Source organism: Lemur catta, chromosome 12 (assembly GCF_020740605.2).
Source record: "Lemur catta isolate mLemCat1 chromosome 12, mLemCat1.pri, whole genome shotgun sequence".
NCBI classification, from domain to species: Eukaryota; Metazoa; Chordata; class Mammalia; order Primates; family Lemuridae; genus Lemur; species Lemur catta.
This window is the reverse complement of record NC_059139.1, coordinates 65,534,055-65,560,220: the sequence shown is the minus strand read 5'-3', so window position 1 is coordinate 65,560,220 and position 26,166 is coordinate 65,534,055. Positions and strand designations below refer to the sequence as shown.

At 37.0% G+C, this 26,166-nt stretch overlaps 1 protein-coding gene and 1 long non-coding RNA gene across 3 annotated transcripts in view; one reads left to right on the top strand and one right to left on the bottom strand.

Moving 5' to 3' along the window:
- LOC123648582 (leucyl and cystinyl aminopeptidase) overlaps window positions 1–26,166 on the bottom strand; it is an 89,217-nt gene that overhangs the window by 41,262 nt on the left and 21,789 nt on the right. For both annotated transcript variants that reach the window (XM_045566467.1, XM_045566466.1), the window contains exons 2-4: window positions 6,077–6,917; window positions 1,592–1,730; window positions 153–284 (exon numbers count right to left, since the gene is read on the bottom strand). In XM_045566467.1, the coding sequence (XP_045422423.1) occupies window positions 153–284; window positions 1,592–1,730; window positions 6,077–6,894 (1,089 nt within the window). In that variant the 5' untranslated portion in view covers window positions 6,895–6,917. The remainder of the gene's footprint in view (window positions 1–152; window positions 285–1,591; window positions 1,731–6,076; window positions 6,918–26,166) is intronic.
- On the top strand, window positions 93–5,118 carry LOC123648583. The gene is made up of 3 exons (XR_006738661.1): window positions 93–212; window positions 574–733; window positions 4,950–5,118. It is a non-coding gene; the product is annotated as an uncharacterized LOC123648583 (long non-coding RNA).

The following is a 26,166-nucleotide window of genomic DNA, read 5'->3' as shown; positions in this document are numbered from 1 at the left end:
TAAGGAAAAGAGTAGCGTTTCTGGTATAAAATGTCAGAGTGTGATCTAACAGCTTGTTTTCTTCATACAGCAACTACCAGGAATCATTACAGCAAGAGTTCCTCTTAACGACTTGCGAAACAAGCTTTTAGGCCATTACCACATCAACATACCAGAGTTCCATTTACGTCCTGACTCAGGTTCTTCATCTCCCCCACAATGAAAGCAACTAGGTAAGTGCTCATCTTCACACTCTCAGAAAACTCATCCTGAATGAGTCCATCTTCCATAACGACTGATGACTTCTATAAGCAAAGGGCAAAAGATGACAGTTCTGTAACTATAGGAATCAATGACAATGACAAATAGACTGAAAATTCAAATAAGAAATAAGTAGTGAAGGTACTAGCATATTTTAATCTCTCAGCATGAGTTTCTGGGGCAACATGCCCCTCAGTCTCAGCCTGTTCTCCCATCCTTCATCATGAGGACACACTGAAAATCCTTAATGAGTTTTTAGTCCAAAAGATGACTTTAAATAAATGTAAGTTAGATATGGTAACAGTGGTTCTGTCTTTCCCCTTTAAAACACAGCCAAAACCAAAATCCTTCCTTATGACCTGGGAGTGTTCCACTCTTGCTACAAAGACATCCACAGGAGGAGCTACAGCTGGGATATCCCTCCAAGTGATCTGAAATGGCTTCACAGACTGCCATGCTGAGGACCCAAAGAAGGCTTAGCAGATCAAAGGTGGTAAGTCACTAGAGAAGTCTGCAGCAAACACAAGATGAGGGAATGTGGCAACCTTGCAGGATTTTCCAACCATGAGCTAAGATACGTTTTGGGATACTAGTTAAATAGGCATCCACCTCTCTTAGAGAAAGATAAAGGTGAAGAGTATGGTTGGGAGTGAAGCTTTGGAATGACAACCTGTTTAAGAACAGATCATGTTCTCTGCTGCCTACAGGGGTGGGCTCCACAGCCTCCTGGGTACAGCTGCTCCTCTCCCCTAGCCACATGGACTTCAGAAGGCTCTCATCAGGCTGCACACAGCCACTCAGATGTCTGAGACAAAAGAAGGACCCTCTAGGTTCTGTTTAGCATAAAAACCATTCTGCTTGGTTTCACCTGCACTGCCTCCCACGCAGAGCTAACACCCAGGAAAGAAGCTCCTGTTGTAGTTCTCAGTCTCCACATTACTTGCAACAATATTGATTGTTCATTTACCAAAAAAACACTAAGAACAATCATGAGTCAACACTATCAAATAACACTGTTTAAAACAGCAAATTTACCCTTGCTCAGAAAATATTACTCTAATCTTGGACTAGTTCACAGTATTAGTATTTGCACAACTTTAGTACACAGCACACAGTTCACATTTCCTACCCACACATACCAAGTCCAACAGGTCTTTCTTTTTCCTCCTGTGCTTCTCAGGTGACTTCTCAATTGCTTCCAACACATGTTTTAATTTTTATTTAAGTATTTTAAGAAAAATATTAATGTATATGATTTTAATCATTTCCAACAGTAGCTTGGCAAAGAGGAAATCAAGTTTTCTTAAAGAGACTCACTCAAAGATTTTATATTCAAGGAAGAGAATAGTACCTTAGGCATATTTGATAAAGCAGTATATTGCTCATCCCTTACGATCCTGATGATAAATGTGGCTTTAAATGCTGGTTCATCAAAACAAGGAAAAGCAGATCTTGCTGCCAGAGGTTCAAATTGAGTTGCTGCGAAGTACCTAAAACAAATGCAAATTCAATCCAAAAGTTATCGAGCACCTACTATACAAGGCACCCTGCAAAGTGCCAGGGATACTAAGATAAATATGGTACAATCCCAGCCATTAAAGGATCTGCAACCAACTGGGAAAGGCAGAGATTTACACAATGGACTGAAACTTATGCCAGGCTGCAAATCATGTTCTAACAATGAAAACAATGCAGTGGGAACAAAGGGAAACAAATTCTGACTAGAGGTTGAAGACACTGTAAGGAAACTGATACAAAATCTGAAGAGGGTCTTAAAAGATAAGTATTTGAAAAAGTAGAGAAGGGAAGAGAGTATACTCTGGAAAGAGTAGGTAGCACAGGGAAACAGAGCAGGGCATGTCCAGGGACTGGGGGTGGTCGTCCAATGTGGTTTGAGATGAAGCCAGAAGGTAGACTGCAGCTGCCCACTGAAGTCTTAAAAAGGTTTCTGATGGAAGATCAGTAAAAAGGGTGGTCATCAGTCACCACTAGTCATCTGTACAGACTCTGGCTTTAAAACACTATGCCTCAAATTCACAACTTGTGCTTTCATGAAGACTGAAAAAACTAGGTGCCCTGTAGTGTTCTCGTTTCCTTTACTCTTTTAAGAGATGAATCAAAAATTTTCCTCCCTCTCCTAGAGCACAGCAGAAACAGTTGAGAAACACATAGAAAAGTCCTCAATCACAGGTGGAGGGAGAAAGCATAAAAAGAAATGGAGAAAATGCAGATTTTCAATTAAGTAGAGAAATAAAGCGTATCTGCATTTGGGAGATCATCCAAACATGGACATAGAGTAACAAGGGCAAGTATGGCCCTGGCGTGCATACTTCAGGTGCCAGTCAATATGGCATATAAACAACTACCACTTTTGACATGGTAGCTTCTCTTGCTTAGGGCTTAGTTTCCACTGTTAGAAGATAAATAGAAAAGAAAGAGTAAGAGATTTGGAGTAATAAGACCCAAACTCTACAATTTACCAGCCATATGACTTCGGGCAAATCAGTGATCTATATCTTGATTTCCTTATTTGTTAAATTAGGATTGAGATAGGATCCCCTGACAAACACCAAGGGTTTTTGTTAGAATCAAACAAGATTATTCATAATAAAAACTACTTGTATACCACAAAGCCCTTTATGGATGTTTATTGCAAATGTGAGATAGCTATAACTCTTCTTCCACACTTAAAATTATTGTACCTTTTTTTTGAGAAGGATGTGCCCAAATAACTATTTCTATTAGGTAAACTGCAAGAAAGGTAGCAATCAACATACACGAAACAACTGAAAAATATTATGTTTCTAACATTCCAGGACTTCACCCTACCCCCAGCATTCTTACTCAGGTAACACAAATTTTTTTTTTTTTTTTTTTTTTTTTGAGACAGAGTCTTGCTCTGTTGCCTGGCTAGAGTGAGTGCCGTGGCGTCAGCCTAGCTCACAGCAACCTCAAACTCCTGGGCTTAAGCGATCCTACTGCCTCAGCCTCCCGAGTAGCTGGGACTACAGGCATGCGCCACCATGCCCGGCTAATTTTTTCTGTATATATTTTTAGTTGGCCAGATAATTTCTTTCTATTTTTAGTAGAGACGGGGGTCTCGTTCTTGCTCAGGCTGGTCTCGAACTCCTGACCTCAAGCCATCCCCCCGCCTCGGCCTCCCAGAGTGCTAGGATTACAGGCGTGAGCCACTGCACCCGGCTGGTAACAGAAAATTTTTTAAGAAGGCCACATGGACTCAGGGGATAAAGTTTGATGATATCCCCACTAAACATAAAAGAGAGCCTACTTAGACCATCACTTTTGGATAAAAATTAGATCATAACATTCTAAGACAAATAAAACCCTACTGTTAAAAGAGATCCAATAATAGCTATCTCACATAAAAGTCCCTTGAGATGGCTGCTGCTTGATGATTCTTATAATCTGTCTTATCTATGCTGAATAACTTGAAGCTTATTCTTTCATGGGTGAGTACTGGCACTTCCTCAAGTAGTGCTCAAGACAATTACAAATTAGCTAGGGGGTCAGGAAAGAGAATTCTGAGCACTGGGGATAACAATGTGCAAAGGGAAGGAGGTATGCACTGGGGAGGCAGGACACCATGGTGGTTAAGAAGGTGGCCTCTATAGTTAAAATGACCTTGGATTTGAGTTCTCCTCTGCTATCTGCTAGCCACGAGGTGCTAGATGAGTTCCTTTACGTGCTTCTGCTTCCTTAGCTGTAAAATGAATTAATATTAATATCTACCTTAGTGGGATTGACAGGATATGTTTGGAACAGTTTTTAGCACTTCAGTTCCCAGTAAATATTGTCTATTATTATCATCTGATTTTAGGAACATGCACACAAAGTTTAACATGGCAAGTGAGGGCTGGGAGAAAAAACAATGGCCAGATAATGAAAGGTCTGTTAGAAATGAGGAACAGCTGAAACACAGTGGCCATCCTAAATTTGTTTACTAGTTCTTTTAGTATCAGTTTGTTATCAACAACTTCTAGAATTAACTCCAAGGTTACTGTCTCCACCTTACATCACACAGGTAAAGCTCCCTGACCTCAAGCAGTGTCAACGCAAGACGTTTGACATTTACATATACTCTGATTTTCCAGCAACAAGGACTATATCCCTTAATTACTTCATCTACCATTTTAAATATTTATTCTAATTATACCTCAGAGGGGGAAAAAAGTATAAAAACTTCCCTAATAGAACTAAGCAAAATTAAAAGTGAAAGTCAAAAAATTGCTTTGAATTATAGTTTTCAGACATCCTGAAAGGGATAAATAATCTTCTAAACTTTTACCTTGCACCAACACATACAATTATGTGCAGCATTCATTTTACTGAAACAGGTAGGTTAATGAACTTATATTTTGTTTGTGATAGCAGAGTTTCACACACTAATTTATTTCAACACATTTTAAAATATTATTTTTTTAAATATTCTATTTTTTAATTTTAAGGAAACATATTCCATTTTTCTGGCATTTTCCACAACTCAATCCAGCCCGTGGCAAAAATTCAACAAGTGGCCATACCAAAAATCAACTACACTGCTACACAACACTTATGCCTCCCATTATACAGTAATAGCTCCAAGGATTCCAGGGGCAATGATCTGGTTGAAGAGATGGCTAGGGGACTTGTCTTAAAGGTCTGTTTGCATACTAAGAACATTGTTTTTACGTATATCCTGTATTTTCTAGGGATGATGGAGATTAGAGGAGGACTAAAGTGAAGAACCCCCAAGTGGCCATTGTGATTATAAATTTGTGCTCAATACCACATTTCATGTGAGAATTGAAATGATGATCCAGCATGCCATTTATTGTAAAGTATTACATAGAGGAAAGAAATAAAAATCATTTATCTGAAAAAAAACCTACAGATCTTGCTTTGCTTCTATCTGCATTTAAGAAGGATCAAAAAGTTCCCTTAAGATAGATTTAAAATATTCATTTCTAACTTTCTCTTAATACATCAACACATATTAGCCAAATAGCCAGCATCAGTAATTCACATACTGGTTTATAGAGTAGTATAAGAGACAATGCTCCAACTGCATAAAGCAGATATAATGAGGACTTTGTGCACATAAGAGAATTGACATTATTTCTACTTAAGAAAAACCTGTACACAGTGTGTACTACATCTCCCCAGAAATTCAAACTGTATGCTATGAATACTAAGATTAAAGTACAAAATATATGGTCCAAGTAGGGAGCTGAATAATTTTGTTTTGTCTTACCCTTTTTTTTTTGAACCAAATTAAATCTCTACTAGCCTTTTTTTAAAAATTTCCATCAGAAATCTAAAATAGTCACACTAGAATTTTTTAAAAAAAATAAACCAATAAAGGTTAAGTATACTAAAAATGATATGTAAAGCATACACCTCTTCAACTTCTTCATGCCCTCTTTCTCCATCTTACTAAGCACCACATAAAAGTTCTTCACATTAAGAAAATCGGTCTTAAATTATAACCAACCCATACTCCCCTTTACTCTGCTTCCCACAGAAACTGTATAAGGTGACAGAAAACTGGATTCATCTTGTAAAATACGAAAAGCTCAAGATAACTTAAGGGTTTTTTTGTATAATCTTTATCTATCTCCTTCCACCAGCGCACCCAGCCCCCATCCCACCATGATATACACTCAAGGCTTTGACTAAGAGAAATAGTAATCCCTCCAAACCAACATTCTACTATTTTGTACATGACTTTCTAAATTAAAAAAAATTGCAGTTAGCGTCTTTTGTGTGGGCACAGGGATCCATATTACAGAAGTCATCATAGAGCACAGAACCAGAATTATTTAAGAGAGCTACATACTTTTTCTCATTATTTTCATCTGTGTAGGAGGTGCCATAAAACCCATAGTAAGAACTAGATATATTTGCCGAATACTCTATCTTCAAGGTATAATTGTGCCCCATTAGAAGGGCTTCAGGGGCAACAATAGCAATTTGTTCATGAAATGGATATTCCAGGATCTCTACTTGTTTTTCTTGACTTGAAAATGCTGACATAAAGGTCACTCTTGAAATATTATGACCTGTGCTATGAAGAATGATATTCCAAGTGGCCTGAAGAGCCTGAACTGAAATTGTCACAGAACCCTTGAATGTCATCGAGGTTAGGTTCGGGTGTAGGTTAAGTTCATAGCGTAGTGGCATAATGGCAGTGGGAAGCCTGATTTGTGCCCATGGAAACAACTTCCCATTTGTTGCAAATGGCTGAATTAATTTCATTGATTGGTTTTTTTTATGGCAGCCTTCTTTGGTAAAGGTACATCTGGGCAGTAAGTAAATCACCATGATTACAGAAACAGCAACCACAACGACGAAAGCACAGACCACCAAGGTCCTTGCAGACGGTACTGAACATGCCCCATCTGGGCTCTGCCTGTAGCCAGTGGCACTGTTCCGAAGGCCTGAGCTTCTATTCATGAAGGACATGCCCAGCAGCTTTGCAGATGACTCGTAATCCTCTTCATCCTCGTCCATCTCATGTTCACCAAGACCCCGCACTAGCAGCCGGGAACCCCGGGGCTCGTATTCCACTTCATCAGGCTCTAGAGGGTGTAAACAAGGCTCTTTGGCTAAATCCACTACATCTGGTTCTTCCTCAAACATGCTGTTTTCAATCATATTCCTGGGAAGCTGAAGCCGATCTAAAAAACCAAAACATAAGGACAAGGAACAGAGTTAGAAACAAAGCTCATAGTAACATGTCTTCTAGCAAGACCACATTTAATCTAAGAACTTTCTTTAAATTGCTAAGACTTATTTCCATCTCAGAGCAACTGAATTAAATAAGATGCTTATGATATGCTTGAGTCATCCATTAAAAACTCAAACATAAATAAAAGTATACCAGTCATGAAACAAGAAAGCTAAATAAATAGTCTAGTATCAAACAAAGACAGCTGAGATTATGTACTGATTTCCTTACACACTCCTGCCCAACAACCTGGGAGCCTGCCCAGGGCTTCAGAGGGCCCTGCTGTGGCCTGCCTCAGGCTGTGTCTGTCCCCATGGGGTGAGGAGTCAGTAGGACCAAAGGGATGTGCCCACCTACAGTCCTTGCCCCCTCTGTGCTTTGGGCACTGGAATCCCAGAATTCCTCCCCAAAAGGCCTCAAACCTGTGTCAAAGGCATTTGTGGGTCCCTTCCCTGAGTCCCACTTTCCCTAGCTGGTACCACAAATTGTATGCCCATTTCTAGGCTTGAGTGTCAGCTAAGCAACAGGATAGGTTATTGTTTCCTCTGGGAGAGGGACGTTTCTTTTCCACAGCAAACTGGAAGTAGCAAATTATGCAGGAAATTTTCATAAGCAAGAAATAATAAAAATTAATAAGACCAAAAGAACATAAAAATTAGATAAACCTATAATTCAACCTGTTTTTCACACTTCCATAGCATTCAGAAGTACAACATAGTCCCACCTGTAACAACTACACTATACACCATGAGTGCTAGTGGATCTTGGGGTGAGGTAGTGGCAGGAGCTTTTATAAACTACAGAGAACCACACCTTCCAATTTGCCAAGAATCACTGAGAATAAAAAGATTCAAAAGGTGGAAGGGTAAAGAATTCCACATATATCAATAGTTCCTAGGATTAGACCATTCAATCGTCTTTATTTAAAATTCATACAATTTTAGTTTTTAAGAAATCTCAAGTTATCAAATTGAAACCATTAACCTTTCCTTTCAAGGTACTTTATATCATTTCTAACCATCACAACAAGTCTATAAAGTGGCAAGTATTCTATTTCAGACATGAGAAAACAGAAAAATTAAAATGGGTTAATTATCTTCATAAAGTCATACAACTATTTAGTCATAAAACTGATATTGGAGCCCAGGTCTAAAAATCTGATTCCAAAATTCAGGCTCTTTTCATTATTATATTGCATCCCCCTACTCAAACTAATTCAATAAAGGATGAGAATTTGTACCTACATTATTTATTTTGTACCTGGCAATGACGTTGCTAAGAGTATATTATTTCACCATCAGCAAAGCTTACGTAAGACTACTTAGTATCTAGCTTAACAGAAATGCCATGTATCTGCACTATTCAACAAACTAAACAGTGGCAGCTCATGATCCAAACAACAAAATATTCATAAAATTAGGATAAAATTCACAGTTCTGCTACTCAAAATGTGGCGTGTGGCCTGGGGCCCAGTGGCATTTGCATCACATTGTAGCTTGTAGGAAAAGCAGACTCCCATGTGCCCTCCCTAGATATGAATTTTAACAAATCCTCAGATGATTAACGTGCACCGAAGTTTGAGAAGCACTGGTCTAAGCACCCTCCGTGGTCAGACCCCCACGGGCACTAATGGTGCCATTCCTGGGTGTGCTCTGGCCATCCCAAGCTGCTTACCATTCTCAGAACAAGCCAAGCTGCTATTTCATGCTATTCTCCACATGCCTTTTCCCCCCTTTCTGTTCCCTCTCCCCAGAATGTCACTATTTCTCCTTCCCATCCCTGTCCACCTGGTGAACACCTGCAATTCCACAACTCAGCTTAACCTGCTACAATATGATTTAAGAAAGGTTATCTTTTTTTGTTTGTTTTTCATTTTTCTTTATTACCTTTTAAAAATAATTTCATGTCACTCACCCATTTCTGCTTTGAAGATCAGACAAATCACAATAAGGTTGGCTTTTCCTGCCTCCCTATCCTGAACTTTGTACAAGTTACGCTACTCATAAAAGTTTTCTTTGAATAAAACTTTTAATCATTTTCTAGGTGTGAGTTTAGCAAGCAGCCATCTATCCACCCCTGTGAGAGGTCTGGAATGGAAGAAGGGCCATAACATCCTGATTTGGGGAATTTAATCTCCTAAACTTCTGTTAGTGCCCCAGCTTCTTGTAACAAGTTTGTTTTGTTTTTTGACAGTTAATTGTTTTGGGGTCATGCACTTCATTAACAAAGACTGGTGTATTTGAATTTTTGTTTAAATTACATTTAAGCTTTTAATCGTTAGAAATTTTCTGCAGTTTTTTAGTCCCTGGCACAGTGCTATAGATTAGTTGCTTAATTTTTTTCATTTGAAAATATCTAAAAGGCCTTCTTCTTTTCCTTACTGCACATGGGAAGATTATGCTTTTTCAGGCATTTGCCCATGTGATTTGTTCTATGTTGGACCCAATGGAGACAACAATGGGTTCTGGACAGTATGGTTTTACTTAATAAATTCCTAAACTAATTCTGGGTAGAATCTCAGCTTACTATTAAGAGCATTCCCATCCCTGAATTCTGTCCCCTTAGAACTTTTCTGTTGTTTTTTTGATTCTTCAGCCATGCCCTAAACAGGCTGGGGATATTCTACAGTTTGACCACTTAGCATGTTCTGTCTGTACTTCATTAACTTCAAATCTTCTGACAAAGGGCTTAGTCACATGCCTGCCAAAATCCAGAAAACTTACTTTTATTATTAATGACCAGTCAGAAGAATGTCTATATTAAACTTTCAAAAATGGAACATGTCAACCATCTACTGTATTTTACTGCACATGAGAAGCATACTTTTGTGTGTGCAATCATATCAAATTCAATGTATCAAATCAGGGGAAATCACTTTTATTATAGCAGCCCAAGAACACTGTACTTCAATCCTATTTAAGAAAATGTTAGTTTGATTCTTAAGTCAGTGCACTTTAATTTCAGCATTAAATTGTAATGGAACACACGACTATCCCTTGCTCTAATGGGATTTACTCCTACTAAAAGAAGGGATCCTAAAGAAACAGGGAATTTCCTAAAACCTCTTAAATCCACATATACAAGCTAACTATAAGCCAAAAGCAAAAACTTGCTAGTTGAAATATTTCAGTTTTAAATAACATAGGCCCATGTGGTTATCTAAGAAAACCAAAGACATTTCTTTTCATCAGACGCTGTGAACTGGTGCTTCTCCATGTCATTTGTGGACCAGTGCCAGTCTGCAAGCTGTTTGTTACCCATCTGTGACAGGATATACATAGAAAATTAGTGTCCAAAAACTTCTGTAACAATTTGATAGAGTAATTTTATGTCCGTTGAATTTAATGTTTAAAAGGGAGCTTATATTTTGCATGTCTTTTTTTATTTCAATTTTCTAATGATTTTTTGTATGCTACAAAATTTCTGCAACAGATTAGAAATTAAAAAACAAAAACAAGAAACCATGGTTCTTCAGCTAATTTGAGAAGCAATGAGTTAACTGTCACTGTAATGGCAATCCTGGTTGAGATAAAGTTCTTAGTTGTGACAGCAGCAGTGGAAATGAAGAGGAGGGAATGATTACAAGTCAGGTTAAAGAGGGAGAATGCACAGGAACTGATGCTCCCTTGGGCTGGATGGGCTGGTAGGATAGAGAGAGAAAAGTCTATGTCAATTCCTTATACGTTCTGGCTTGGATAACTGCAAGAAGGAATATCATTCAGAGATAGAGAATATAGGTTTTCATATTCTCCCTTTCTTTTTCTTGGAGGTGAGGAAAGAACAGGATTATGAGATGGCATTCAGTATGGGATATGAGATATTTGATTCACCTGTCAGATAACCAGGTGGAGATGTTTGATTAATAGAGTTAAAGACCTGATTTTAGATGGAGGTTAAAATCCTGGCTCTTCCACTGACTACTTGATCTCAAACAGGTTCCATCTGTTAGCCTCAATTTCCTCATCTATAAATGTGGAAAACAGTACTATTTGGTAAGATTGTTATAAGAATTATGTTATGTGGGTCTAGAGCTCAAAAGAAGTATTTGGAAGATTTGGATTTCTGAATAACCTGGGTATGCACGATAATTAAAACCATGCCGATACGGGAGCGTGCTGAAGGCGAGGTAAGAGTCAGGGATCATCAGCACTTAAGAGGTGAGTGGGCAGAGGAAGGGGATGGCTAAGCAGAATGAGGAATGGTAGGAAAATCAGGAGAGCAGCATCCCAAGGGATGCATGAAACCAAGGGAAGGTTTCATGAAGAAGGAAGGGGTCACTATTAAACATCTTAGAAAGGTCAAGCAAAATGAGGGCTAGAGAGAGTCTCTTACATTTGGCAACCACGGAACCAGTGACTTTTATGAAGTGCTTTCGGTAGAGTGGTGGGAGTAGAAGCCTGACCACAGTGGCCCAGAGAAGGAATGGAAAGTTAACAAGAGAAAGCAACGTCTACAGACTATTCCTTCAAAGTACATAGTTGTTAATCAAGGAAAAAACATGGGGTGTCAAACTAAAAAAAAAAAAAATATATATATATATATATATATATATATGGTGTAGAGGAGAGTTAAATCTTTTGTTTTTTATTTGTCTGTGTTTAAGATGGGAACAATTTGTGTATTTCTCTGGGGAAGGAAAAGTAAAGATAGACAAAACATGGAGGTGGAGAAGTGGAAGAGGGAAAATGCTGCCTCAGAGGGAAAGGGAGAGATCACAAAAACCCCAATGGAGAGATCAGCCTTGATGGAAGCTAGGCGTGTTCTGCCTGCAAACCTGCAGGACAGGAGGTAAAGACACAAGAGTCATGTCTATGAGCATGAAACAGCAGAGAGCCTTCATGTTCTCCGTGACGGTGGAAGCAAGGCCATCTGCCCAGAGCTAAAGGCAACTGTGGGGAAGGCATAGGGGCTTGAGAACAATAAAGGACAGATGCCACGAGAGAGGACCTGGGAGCGGTCCACAAAGTGTGGCTGAGAAGCTCAGAAAGGCCAGGGGATTTTTTCATACCACAAATCTCTGTAAACATCCTTGCAGTGCTTACCAGCTCAAGTCCAAAAGAAGAGAAAGTAAGTTATGTATATTTTATTAATACCACAATAAAAAATAAGTGAAAAGTTTTTTAAAAGTAAGGAAAGCAGATTGACATGGGCTAAACACATAGGGAGGATGTGGTGAGAAGCCAAGGGCATGGTGCATAGAGGGTGCTGGCAAGAGAGAAAATGATTAGCTGAGGCGTACAATGTAGAAGACAAGACAAAAAGTAAAGCCATGACAAACCACCTGGAGAATAGCTTGAATTAAAATGAGCAGACTTGCCACAGACTTTGATCCCTTTAAACTATCATCAAATTTTCTTAGAAAATGAAATGAAATGGGATATACAGTCATCCCTCTCTATTGGTGGGGGATTGGTTCAAGGAATCCCCTCCCCACCAAGTGGATACCAAAATCCACAAATGCTCACATCCCTTGTATAGAATTGAATACTATTTGCATATAACCTTGTGTATCCTCCCAGGTGCTTTAAATCATCTCTAGATTATTTATAATACCTAATGCAATGTAAATACTATATAAATCAATGTAATACTGCATTGTTTAGGAAATAATAACAAGAAAAAAGAGGCTATATATGTTCTTTTTCTGAGGCCCCTATGCACATCAAGTGTGAGACGGCATCTATATCTTCTAGATCATTTCCAAATGGAAACTTCATTAAATTTCCAAAGTGATGGCTAATTATCAGATAAAGTGACTATTTCCCTAATGAGAATCCTCTTCCATGAAAAAAGATTTTATTGTAAAGTTTAGGCATAAAAAGAAAAGGAAAAGACTAGAATTTAGAACAAAAAGGAATGATTTTTTTTTTTTTCCTATTTAGGTCTAGATGGACAAAACATTACCCAACCTCCCTGACCCATGCTCAGAGAAAATCTCTTCCTCTTCATCACAGTGCTCATATTAAGTTATAAGTTTAGATATACCATTATCTCACCAGAATCTGGAGGACAGTCATGAAGAACGAACAAGTTTTGAAGATGTATCTAAACAGTTCCTCTTTGACACCTTGTTTGCTTATACCTCAATGTATGCAGAGTCATAAAATACACACATGGAAAGTCTTGCGTGCATTACTATTAATACCTTTCCCCTAGTACATTGTGCCTTTTCACAAACCACCTTTAATTTTCCAGTTGAGAGGCCAAGGTCATGACCCAGGATGCAAGACCAGTAAGGTCTTTCTCTCTTCCACCTGCCCCATCTTGTCTCCCTTGTGAAGAAAGAAGTAAATGGATGAGTAGCAGTAGGAGGCAGGAAGCTCAGAGAGAACTGATTCAGTCCCTGAGCATCATAAGCCCATTTCACTCTGTATAGAGAGATTATGATTTACTTTTCTCTTTCAAGCTACCCCTAAAGTTCACGAGAAATTGTTATCAAACGACTCCTCTCATACACAACTATTAAGCTTGACAAAATGATGGAACTGGTTTCACATACTGGATAACAGAGCAAGAATGTGACTTCTGAGAAAAAGAAAGGTGAGCCCACAATAGCTCTGGTTGTTTTCCTGGGGACAATTTCCCAATTGCAGTATAGCGGGACTCCAAGTAGAGCAGGGCTGGCAGGCCAAGATCAGGGTGCCGGGGCAGGGTAGAGGGAAGCTATGCAGAGAGGGATCACAGAGATTTGGGCAACTGTTGCCTGAGAGTTCTTAGCCAACTCACGATGTAACAACATGAGGTGTACAAAGAAGTGACCGCAAAGGTTAACACAGAACAGAAATACTAGAGGTCAAGCAGTGTAGGGTAACACTGGCAGTCCAACCCAGCCAGAGCAAAGAGAATTCATTAATACCTTGGACATCAGCTTGAAACACTAGAAAGGCCTCAGTTTAGGAGTAAAAGTCACACTCTAGAACCATACTAACAAAGCCTAAAACCAAGCCCTAATAAAAAAACACAGGGGAAAAAAAATTTGAGGACGAGTCTTGCTAAGTTAGAAGAGGCTAAGAAGCACCTTGGGCTTTCCACATATCTGCCCTAACAAACTTTAAAACCAAGCCTACAAGAGGTGACCAGCCAGTAACTAAGCTGCCTACTTGAAAATAAATAAATAAACATTTTACAGAGAAATTTAAAGAATTCATCCTCTCTGCAATGTGGCATCAATGCTGTCCAATATGTAAAAAAAATTACTAGGCATTTAATGAAACAAGAAAATGTGACCTATGAAGAAAAAATAAATCATTAGAAACTGACTTCAAGGTGGCCCAGATATTACATTTTGCAAACCTTTAGAGTAGCTATTATAAATAAAAAAAAGAATACCAAAGGAAAATGTGGTTTAAAAAGAAAAAGGCAGAATATGTGAACAGACGGTTATCTCAGCAGAGAAATTTAGACCACATAAACGAACTAAATAGAAGGAAACAAATGGAAATTCTAGTACTGAAAGGTTCAATAACAAATTAAAAAGTCATTAAACGGGCTTAACAGCAGATGGGAGACAACAGAAGAAACAGTTCATAAACTTGACAGATCATTAGAAATTCCCAATTTGAGGAACAAAGGACTGAAGAAAAATGAACACAGCATCAGGGATTTGTGAGACAGTATTAGACAGTCTAACATATATGTAACAGGAGCCACAGAAGAAGAGTGTGAGAATGAGGGAGAAAAAATATTTGTAGAAATGATTAAAATGTTATTAACTTTGATGAAAAACACCATTTATCAGATCCAAAATGTTCAGCAAACTCCAAATAGGATAAATACAAAAAAAAAAAAATCAAATCTAGGCACATTGTGGTCAAACTGCTTAAAATCAAAGATAAAGAGAAAATCTTTAAAAGAGCCTGAAAACATGTTACATACAAAAAACAATATAAAGAGCACTAACTTCTCATCACAACAATGTGGGGACCAGAAGATGATAAAACATTTTTAAGGGGCTGGAAGAAAAAAACTGTCAACTCAGCATTCCATATCCAGTGAAAATATCCTTCAAAAACAAGGGTAAAGACATTTTCAGATAAATGAAAGCTGACAGAATTCATCTCAAGAAGATGTATACTATAAGAAATTATAAAGGAGGTTCTTCAGGATAAAGGGAAATGATACCAGATGGAAACTCAGACCTTCAGGAAGAAAAGAATACTGGAAATAATGCATAAGTGTTAAAAAAATAAAAATTTTATGTTTATTCTTCTTATAATTTCCTTAAAAGACTATCTTTAAAAACTATATGCTTAAAGCCCAAAATAACATTGTGAGCCTGTTTAGAAGTCTGTTTTTTATTTTCCAAATATGTAGAGATTGTCTACCTATTCCTAACATATACAGAAATAAAAGATATGACAACAAAAACACAAAGAATATGGAAGTTGAGTAAGAGAAATTATATTAAATTACATTTACAAATTGAGAACGGGAAATGGGATGTGTCAAGTGAGAAATAAGAGGTAGAAAGTAAGAAGGGTCAAGCATAAAATGTGAAGTGGTATAATACTGACTATACACAGACTTCAATAAGTTAAAGATGCATATCATTAGCCCTAAACACTGAAAAAGTAATTTTAAAAAAGATGTAGAGTTAAAAATCCAATAGGAAAAAATAAAATAAAATGCTAAAAAATATCCAGTTAACCTAGCACTCTGAGAGGCCGAGGCAGGCAGATCATTTGAGCTCAGGAGTTCGAGACCAGCCTGAGCAAGAGGGAGACCCCGTCTCTACTAAAAAAATAGAAAGAAATTAGCTGGACAACTAAAAATACATAGAAAAAATCAGCCGGGCATGGTGGTGCATGCCTGTGGTCCCAGCTACTCAGGAGGCTGAGGCAGTAGGATTGCTTGAGCCCAGGAGTTTGAGGTTGCTGTGAGCTAAGCTGACACCACAGTACTCTAGCCCAAGCAACAGAGTGAGACTCTGTCTCAAAAAAAAAAAAAAAAAAAAAAAAAAATCCAGTTAATCCAAAAGGAGAGAGTCAAGGTGAAACAGAGAAGCAAAAACAAAAGAGGCAAATGAATATAGTGACAAAACAGTAGACTTGAACCCAACCACATATTAATTATAAATGGATTAAACACTTCAACTACATAACAAAGATCGTCATATGGGGGGAAAAAAGCAAGAACCAAGTATACACTGTCTATAAGAGATGTATTTTAAATTTAAAGACACAAATAGGTTAACAAAGTAGAAGGAAATTTTTTAATGATAAAAGGAGAAATTCAACAGGATAAGATACCAATCTTAAATATGTACATATCTAATAACAGAATCTCAAAATTCATAAAGCAGAAAATGACAAAACTCAATAGAGAAATAGAAACATCCACAACCATAGAGGGAGATTTTATCACCTTTTTCTTCATAATTGATAGAATAAGTAGACAACAAACAAATAAGGTCACAGAAGATCTGGACAATAACAATTTGACCTAATTGACAGTTACACAACATTAAACCAAATAACTGCAGAATATGTATGAAATATTTACCAAGATGGAATAAAGTAAAATAAATCACAATAAACTTCAAAAGGCCGAAATAGTCTTTTTAGAGACTTTTTTCTCTAACCATAATGGAAACTATTAAAAAAATCAATTAGTAAATTAGGTAGACAATCTCTAGATATTTGGAAAATAAAAAACAGACTTCTAAATAATCCACGGGGCAAACAAGAAACCACAAGGAATTTACAAAAGATTTGAAATGAATAAAACATATCAAAATTTGAGAGAAATTTATTGCTTTGTCTCCATTATAAAAAGGTTTAAAATCAATGATATAAGTTTCCACCCTAAGAAGCTAGAAAAGAATAGCAAATTAAACCTAAATAAGTAGAAGAAATACTAAAGAACAGAGGAGAAATCAATAAAATAAAAGATAAACAACAGAAAATTAAAGCAAAAAATGCTGCTGGAGGGCAGGAAAGCAGTGTTCTTGGCTCTAACTCATATTCTCCTAGAAACTGGCCTGAATATCCACGTATATCAAGTCCAGCTGGATCTCCAAGACCAATTTTTCACTTCTCTTCAAAGTCTAGTTAGGTTAATTAAAAGGACAAATCAGAACTAGGTCATGGGCTAGAGACAGAGATCCTCTTTAACAAGCCCAACTGTCTTACATCTACTCCTCTTTCAAGAATATTCAGCAAACAAAATCATTTAGCCAGTAGTAATGCTGGATATACGCCCAAATTTAGAAAATACATATGTTCTGCTCCTCCTCTCAAGTAAAAAGCTAGGGAAATTTTCTTTGTAAATCCAAGTACTTACAATGAATTAAAGAACTACTATTTAAAAGAAAGCTCACACCGTCACATCAAAAGTATAAAAGCATTCTTAAGCAAAAAATTATAATACTTAACATACGTTTCTGTATTTGGATTTTTGTAATTTTTTCCTAAAAAGGGAAACCCCAATTAATTTTAAGTGTCCATTTAAAAATTTAACTGAGTATTTCTGAATAGGAAAAAAAAAAAAAGACCTCTGATTTAAAATTCTTACTTCCTTTAAGGTAATCACAACTCTGAGGCTCATTTTGTAGAACTACAACCATCCTTCAGTAGTTCAGGTTACAGCTATGGAAAACAAATCTCCACAGCCAGCACCTTTGTTCTGAATCTTGGAGACCCAATGGCCAAACCTATATATAAAGTAGCTAAATTGGTCCTCGGCTCTCAGCCATGCTTCCACAAATCTGTAGAGCACACACAGCCATGCACTGTGCCTGCTCTGCCTCTGACCAGTATGAGAGACCACACACCTGTTACAAACATCTTGATTTCTCTCAAGCATGCATGGCTGCTATAGTCACTTCACTTTTGTGCCTTTATCCCACTCTCTCCACTCTCTTTTCTCCCTCTTTATTGTATGAATATTAGCCCAATATAATCTTTTCAAATTCCTAGTTTCTTTCACCTTCTAAAGATCAATCTGAACAAATGTCTTACCAACTCCCCTCCCCTCCCTAAAATAGTACAACGCAAATATTAAAGTGCACAACAGTTCTCTTAGAATAAAAAGGTTGTAAGAACTACAATAAAGAAAAGCTTAAATGCACCCTGAAAAAAACAAATCCAGTAAAACTTCCACAGATATTATGATGTTCCCCCCATGGTAACTCTTTGGATAATCAAGGAAAAGCAACTTGATTTATAGTAAACTTGACATTATCTAGTCATCAGTGTAAAGTAATCCTGCCAACTTGGAGGATTATCCGGTACAGGCTTGCTTCTTGGTAGCCAATGTACATAGAGTTTTGTTTATAATTAGACTGTGCAGTGTTAATTATGCTGCTTGCCCTGCCAATGTTCTACAGAGGCTACAGGGAGAGATCAAAACAGTCATTCCAGAATTATGAGTCACTTCACTCTCTCCACACTACGTACCACTGGCAGACTCTCAAACTTGGAAAATGAAAACTCTTACACACTATTTGCCTGTATAGCTTTTCACATTTTGGATGAAATACTTAGTTCCAAAACCTGCTCCACATTTACTTTTCTAGAATAATGGGTACATTTTAATCCTAGTAACTTTTTGCTTATTAAAGAATAGGTTGAAGGAAGGAAGGTTTAGAAAAATCTCAAGGCCTGGTTTACCCTGTAGAGAAGAGAATTTCTGCATAAGTAAACTGCAATTATTATAAATTTTGCTTCACACATAGATAATTCATCCAGGGAGGGGTTCTTATCCCATTCATCTTGGCATGCCTGGTGCCTAGCAGGGAAGAGACCTGCAATAAATGTTGAAAGTAGCACTAATCCAACACATTAAAATGAAGTATTCATTAATGAAAATTACCTCCATGTCCATGCGCAAATGCTTTAATGAAGAATCTAGATTTACTGAAGGCTTGGAAGGAGACAGAATTCACTTGCTAGCTGTAAGGTTAACAAGATCCTTCTAACATGTGCGGTGGGGCTGAGTCTTAAATCAGCAGGGCTTAGGAGTACTTCAGTGATTATGGGCTCTGAGTCACTGAATTTCATTTCTACTGGACACTGATCCTTGAGACCACTCACTACATTTCCTCTTCCTCAAAGTTGGTATATAATTAAATCAATTTTGGTTTAAAGGGTATAAAATATAGTGAAGAAAAACTGGGGATGCTAGTCCTGGTTCCAGCCCTCAGTGTATGTCAGAAGCTCAGTTTTCTCAGTGGTAAAATGGGAGTAATAACTGCCTTGTAGACTTTGATTATCATAACGGTCAAATAAGGTAAATGAGTCTCAACACTTTGCAAACTATGAAGTGCTATATTAGGAAGAGTTTATTGCTATTATATTAAATAATTAGTGTAGGAGCTTCAAAATCATAAGCACAATAAACATATCTTTTACTTTTTAGCCACCCACACAAGTATTTCTCTTCAAGATCCATTAATGTAATTTCCCCCTTGAATTTTACACTATAAAAAAATGATGTTTTAATGTCATTTGCAGCACATATCAGTAGATAAATTCATAAAATATGAAGAGTCCAGAAATCTTATTTTGGTTTTGGCTACATAAATACCAAATGATGAAGATAAACAACAACTCTGGTCTTTTGATATTTTTTAGGGTCAGCTACATCAATGTTCATGTACAACCGCAGGCATTAGGGAACTTTAGATATTACCTGTTTTATAGAGATTCTGATACACAGGTTTTGCACTTTAAGTCATCTGACTTCCAAGATATTTGTCAAATGGCTGCCTTAATATAAAAATGTCACAAAAGCTCCCAAAACATCCCAAAGATTAAGTATATATAAAGACCATGCTCATCTGCTACACTGCATTCACACAATAGAACTCAGATATCCTATGGCAGCTATGATTTGTAAGAATGCAATTTAAATGTATATAATGCTCAATTTTTCTGGTTGAAATAATCTAAAGGACACCATTACACAGAAATCAATTATATTTTATCAAACAAAAACACTTCATTCGGTGAATTTTCTGACTAAAAATTCACTGCATTATATTTACTAAGTCTAATCACAGCTGCTATTTTCTGTGCGGTTCTATAGTCCTGTAAGCAAAAATCAACATTCCAGTGCTAGAGAGAAGCAAAAAAGATGAACTACATTTTGGTTTAATTTTGTAGCTATAAAGCACATTGTAAATATCCATCACAGAGGACATGAAAGATGAAAAGGAGAAATTCTAGTAGAGAATGCCAATGACCAAAGAGAATATCAAACAGAAACAAGAACCACAGCACATAAAGAATCTCTCTGCAAAATGCTTCAAAGATACAGAATTTAAATAATCAAGGAAAGGAATGAATAAGTAACTGTGGTGTAATAAAACCTTAATTGTAAAACAAGAATAAAAAAATGAGGGAGAAGTCATTGCCTTCAGTAAAGGAAGGAAAATCCCAATTTCAACAAACAAGGTAGAAGTTCTTTTAACCTGTGTCCATTTAACATACCTCCAAATTAACCATTGTTCTCAATTTTCTCTATAAGATATGTTGTGATGCTAAGTGCTCACAGAATGCCTACAACCCATGGGCCACTCTCTAGAAGTCCAAGCACTTATGCCCCCACCAAAGGCACCATATTCTTACCCCGAATTACTTGCTTGTTTTCAAACCAGTTTATGCTACCTAAAATTATAATTGTGGTTACATAATAATAAACTATTAATAATCCTAACATAAAGAAAAGATAAATGTTTGAGGTGATGGATATCCCAACTACCCTGATTTGATCATTACACATTGTGTGCATGTATCAAAATATCATATGTACCCCTCAATATGTAAAATTATGTACCAATTTTAAAAAAGAAACAAATGCAACACCAGAAAAAAAGACAGTATTAGCAATTAAGTGTATACGTTTTGATTTATAAACAAAATCCTAAATAAATTTTTGTTTATGGTTTCTATTTTCAACTAGCTTTTAGAAATTTCCCTTTAACGTGATCTCAAACATAGTGAACCTGGCTCTGCATAGATATACTCACTGAAAAGTTTAAGCCAGAAAATTCTTAAAATCATGCCTTATCTATATATATCAAAAGTCTAAAATGTGTTCTTTGACCAAGTAACTCCACAAGAGGAATTTAACCTAAGAGTGCCTGCACAGATATATATGTATAAAAACATTTATTGCACTTTAGCAAAAAAGGCAAACAACCTAAATGTTTAACAACAGGAGATAGGTATATTCAGACCCAATAAAATATTATTCAGACATAAAAATTATTTACATTTATTTTAAACATAGAAAGGTGTTCAAAACACAGTATAATGAGAGAAAAGCAGGTTATAGAATTTTAAATAAATAAATATTCATCCAATTGGATACTGAAAATAAAAATGTTAACAGTGGTTATTTCTGATAGGTGGAGTTATGAGTGTTGGTTATTTTTATTATCTATATTTTCTTCTTCTTATACATAAAAAATAGGAACAAACCTCTGAAACATGTACAGATGTTTTAATTTGCCAAGATCTAAAGTTAATAAATTAATGAAAAACTATCAACACTGTAAGGATATTTTAGAAATGGACCTCAACAGTAAAATCAGGAAACTGGGATGGATACCAGGACAGAATTTGCTGTTAAAAGCCAGACACAGAAAGACAAATACTGCATGATCTCATTCAATTGTAGAATAAAAAAGAAGTTGATATCATAGAAGCACAGAGCAGAACAGTAGTTACCAGAACAATAGTTACCTGGGCAGGGGAGATGGGAGGGGAGGATGGGGGAGTGGTTAGTTGCTCAATGGGAAAAAAGTTACAGTTAAATCTGAGAAATAAATTCTGTTGTTCAACTACACAGTAGGGTGACTGATTAACAGTCAAAGTATTGCATATTACAAAATAGCTAAAGAGAGGCTTTTTAATGTTCTTACTACAAAGAAATTATAAATGCATGAGGTGATAGGTACACTAACTACCCTGATTGGATCATTATACAACACAGATGCATATCAAAAGATGGAATTGTGCCTCACAAATACATACAATTACAATGGGTCACTTTAAAAAATCGATAAATTTTTTTTTAAAAAATTTGCTATTAATCTCCCATGGGACCTCCTATTAAGAGGTGGAATCTCTATCTCCACTCCATGAATCTGGCCTTGTAACTTAATGAATGAAATGCAGCAGAAATAACACTACAGAATCTCCCATCCTAGGCTTTGAGAGGCCATTTAGCTTTCATGATTTCTCTTTTACTGCCCTGAGAGTCTCATGAGAAGAAATCTAAGCTGGCCTCCTTATGGATAAGAAACCACGTGGAAAGACAAGCCCAACCAACAGCCAGCACCAACTGCCAGACACATGAGTGAAATTCTCTTACATCATAGACCTCCAAGCCAAGCTGCTACAAGAGTGAGCTCAGGCAAGATTAGCAGAAGAAACACTTAGCTGTGCCCAGTCCAAATTGTTGACCAACAGGAACAGGAGCAAATAAAATGGTGGTTTTAAGCCATTAAATTTTGTGATGTGTTATGCAGCAATAGATGATGAATTTATTCATCACACACATAGTATCACTATTAATACTTTGGCATACCATTTTTATAGACTAATTTATTCCCTAGACAAAACTGAAATTATACCGTTCATATTAGTACTATGATTCTGTGGTATCTTTGATATGAGAACATTTGCAGCGCTTCATGGTTACTTCAAACTTCAACTCAGAATCATAAGAAGAGAATGGAATAGTTGGTATTTAGAATGTTTTGTATTCTTTATACAAAAACTCTTGTGTGCAGCTGTGGGCTTTTTCTCCTAAGCCCAAGGGCCTTGATGTACATGACTTCATAGTTTCTCACTTCCTTATCAGTGCAAGTGAGGAAACTCTGCCTGGTAGCCTAGCACAGGACAAGGTTGGATGCTGAAAAAAGTAAAACCAAGCTTATCACCACCACCACCACCACCAATAATGATGATAATGAAAACCAATCTTCACTGAGGGCTTTATGATATGCTAACACTGGGCTGAGTGACAAAGAGAGAGAGCACAGCAGAATCGTTAAGAACATCTCTGGAACCAGAGTGCTCTGCTACTTCCTGTGTAACTTTCAGCAAGTTATTTCATTTTTCCAAGCTCAGTTTGCTTATTTGTAAATGGAGACAATAATGGTGCCTATCTCACTGAGTTACGAGAATTAAATGATATGTGTAAAAGCATTTAGATCACATAGTACATGCTCAATAATTATTAGTTTTCCGTATTATCAATCAGCATTTTCCATATGTCATCTCATTTAATCCTCACAACATTTTACTGATGAAGAAGTGAGTGTTAGAGAGGTTAAAGAACTTGCTAGGAAGTGGCACAGCCAAGTTCCAACCCCACAGTTTTTTGAATGCAGTACCTAAACCTAAACCACAGTGTCAGATACTGACACTGTGGTTTCTACAACTTTCTCAGTCAGGCACTTAGTAGGTATTCAAAAAATGTTGGCTGATGTTGTCCAGCTAAATTAACTGTATTAATACTCCATCATGGGCAGTAAGTTGGACTTCCCCTCCTCTCTTTAAGATTACGAAACTACTCAAACACAGTCAGTCCTCCATATCCATAGATTCCACATCTGCAGATTCAACCATGGATCAAAAATATTTGGAAAAAATGTAAAATGATATAATAATAAAAATACAAATAAAAAATACAGTATAACAACTATTCACATAGCATTTACATTGTATTTAAGTAACCTAGAGTTGATTTAAAGTATGCAGGAAGTGTCAGAATGGCCATTATTAAAAAGTCAAAAACCAAGAGATGCCTGTGTGGATACAGAGAAAAAGGTACGCTTATACACTGTTGGTGGGACCGCAAATTAGTACAACCTCTATGAAAACCAGTATGAAGATTCCTCAAAGAGGTAAAAGTAGACCTACCATTTGATCCAGCAATCCCACTACTGGTATCTACCCAAAGGAAAAGAAGTCATTTTAACAAGACACCTGCACTCAAATGTTTATTGCAGCACAATCACAATTGCAAAGATGTGGAATCAACTCAAGGGCCCAGCAATACATGAGCGGATAAAGAAAATATGGTATATATATATACATACTATGGAGTACTACTCAGCCATAAAAGGAGTGAAAAAACATCATTCATAGCAACTTGGATGTAACTGCTGGAGGATAACTGAGACCATTATCCTCAGTGAAGTACCTCAGAAATGGATAAACAAACACTTCATGTACTCACTAATAAGTGGGAGCTAAATGTTGGGTGCACATGGGGAAAAAAAGATGAAAAGGACACTGGAAACTAAGAAAGAGAGAGGGTGGGAGAAGGGTGAGAGATAAAAATGTATCTACTGGGGACAATGAACACTGTCCTGGTGAGGGGCACACTGAAAACCCTGACTTCAGCGTTATAGAGTGTATCCATGTAACAAAAACTTTTGTGCCCCCTTAATATTTTGAAATTTAAAAAAAAAAGTAAAACAAAACTTAAAAAAATAAAGTATATAGGATTATGTGCGTAGGTTATATGCAAATAACATGCCATTTTGTATCAGGGACTCACAAATTGTGGTATGGGGGAGGGGTCCCAGACTCCATCCCCCGAGGATCTTGAGGGGGGCAAATGCACAACACAGTGCTCATTCTACTGAAACACTGTTTTGCTATTTTAAAAACTAGAAACTCTTAAGAAATCAGCTATTGCTGTTTTAGAAAACTAGAACCTCTTTTAGAGAATCTCTAAACCTATTACATTTATAGATAAAACAACTGACTTTACCCAAAAATATTTAGCTAGTTAGTAAAAATGATAGGAACCGAGGAGACTTCTCTTTTTAATTTTTACATTTTAACTTTTCTACAGGAAGATGGAAGTGAAGCAATAAGTGAATTTAACCCACAGAACTGCTCAGCTAAGTTTAGTTCTACCCAAATTCAACTTGGTGATTTTGAAAACAACCACTTTCCCAGACTTACAGGAAATGGTTAAGCAACCTCAAAGACCTCATTTGTTCTTGCATGGTAGACAATTTTTTTTTTTTAAAGTGAGTCCTTTTCAAATAATAGGACTAAAATTGTCCTCCAAGTCCTAAAATTGTCCAAGCATTCATTAACTGAAGCATGTCTACAAGGTGCTACAGGTTATTACTCCATTTCAGATATTCTTTTTCCTTTAAAAAGAACAAAAAGAATTCAATTTTTAAATGAGTTTTTACATCTTATTATAATATAAATTCTGAAGACTTTAAGACCAAAACAGAAGAATAAAAATCATTGCAGACAACAGACAAACTGACAGTTCAAGACTGAGCAACAAAATTTTCACCTTGATCTCAGACAAAACAGAAACCGGATGTGACTGTGGAAAAAATTATATTTTTAGAGAAATTTCTCATGTACTATAGTTGATTTTTTGAGAAACATTTATCTGCTGTCTCTTTTTTCTCCTGTAGTACCAGTTGATTCCTGGAAGAGTAAAATCTAGTATTTGGGATGAAAGACTCTGTATAATTTCTAATATAAAAGTTTTCTACCTAAGCAATGAAATTTTACTTACTAATTTTGAAATTTGTTTTTTGATGAAAATATTTCTAACACATTTTACTATCTTCCTGTCTTCTTAAAAACACTAGTCTGAACATATGGTCATCATAAAAGGAAAAATCAATGGTTGAACTATTATTATTGGGACACAGAACTCGGTGGCCTGGCTGATAAGGTACTTATTTAGGAAATGGATAACCCCGACCTATACCCCAGAATTTGGCCAAAATGCATTTTATTAACCGTAAGTTGATAGCAAATCATATGGCATGGTTTTGGGGATTTTTAAAGTTTTAGTTTAGATGTATTCATTGAACCAGCGGTCCCCAACCTTTTTGACACCGGGGACTGGTTTCACGGAAGACAGTTTTTCCATGGGTGGGGGAGAAGCCTCCTTGGCTCCATCTCAGATCATCAGGTGTTGGATTCTCATAGGGAGCCTGCAACCTGGATGCCTTGCATGTGCAGTTTGCCGTGGGGCTGGCGCTCTTACGAGGGTCTGATGCCTCCACTGCCGCTGATCTGACAGGGGGCGGGACTCGGTCCGTGACGCCAGCCATGGGGAACGGCTGTGGGTGCAGGTGGGGCTTCACTCCACTCACTCGCCCCGCTGCTCACCTCCTGCTGTGCGGCCCCCGCTGCCAGTCCACACGGCCAGGGAGTCGGAGACCGCAGCACTGAACCAAGTTTTACTGCAGCTAT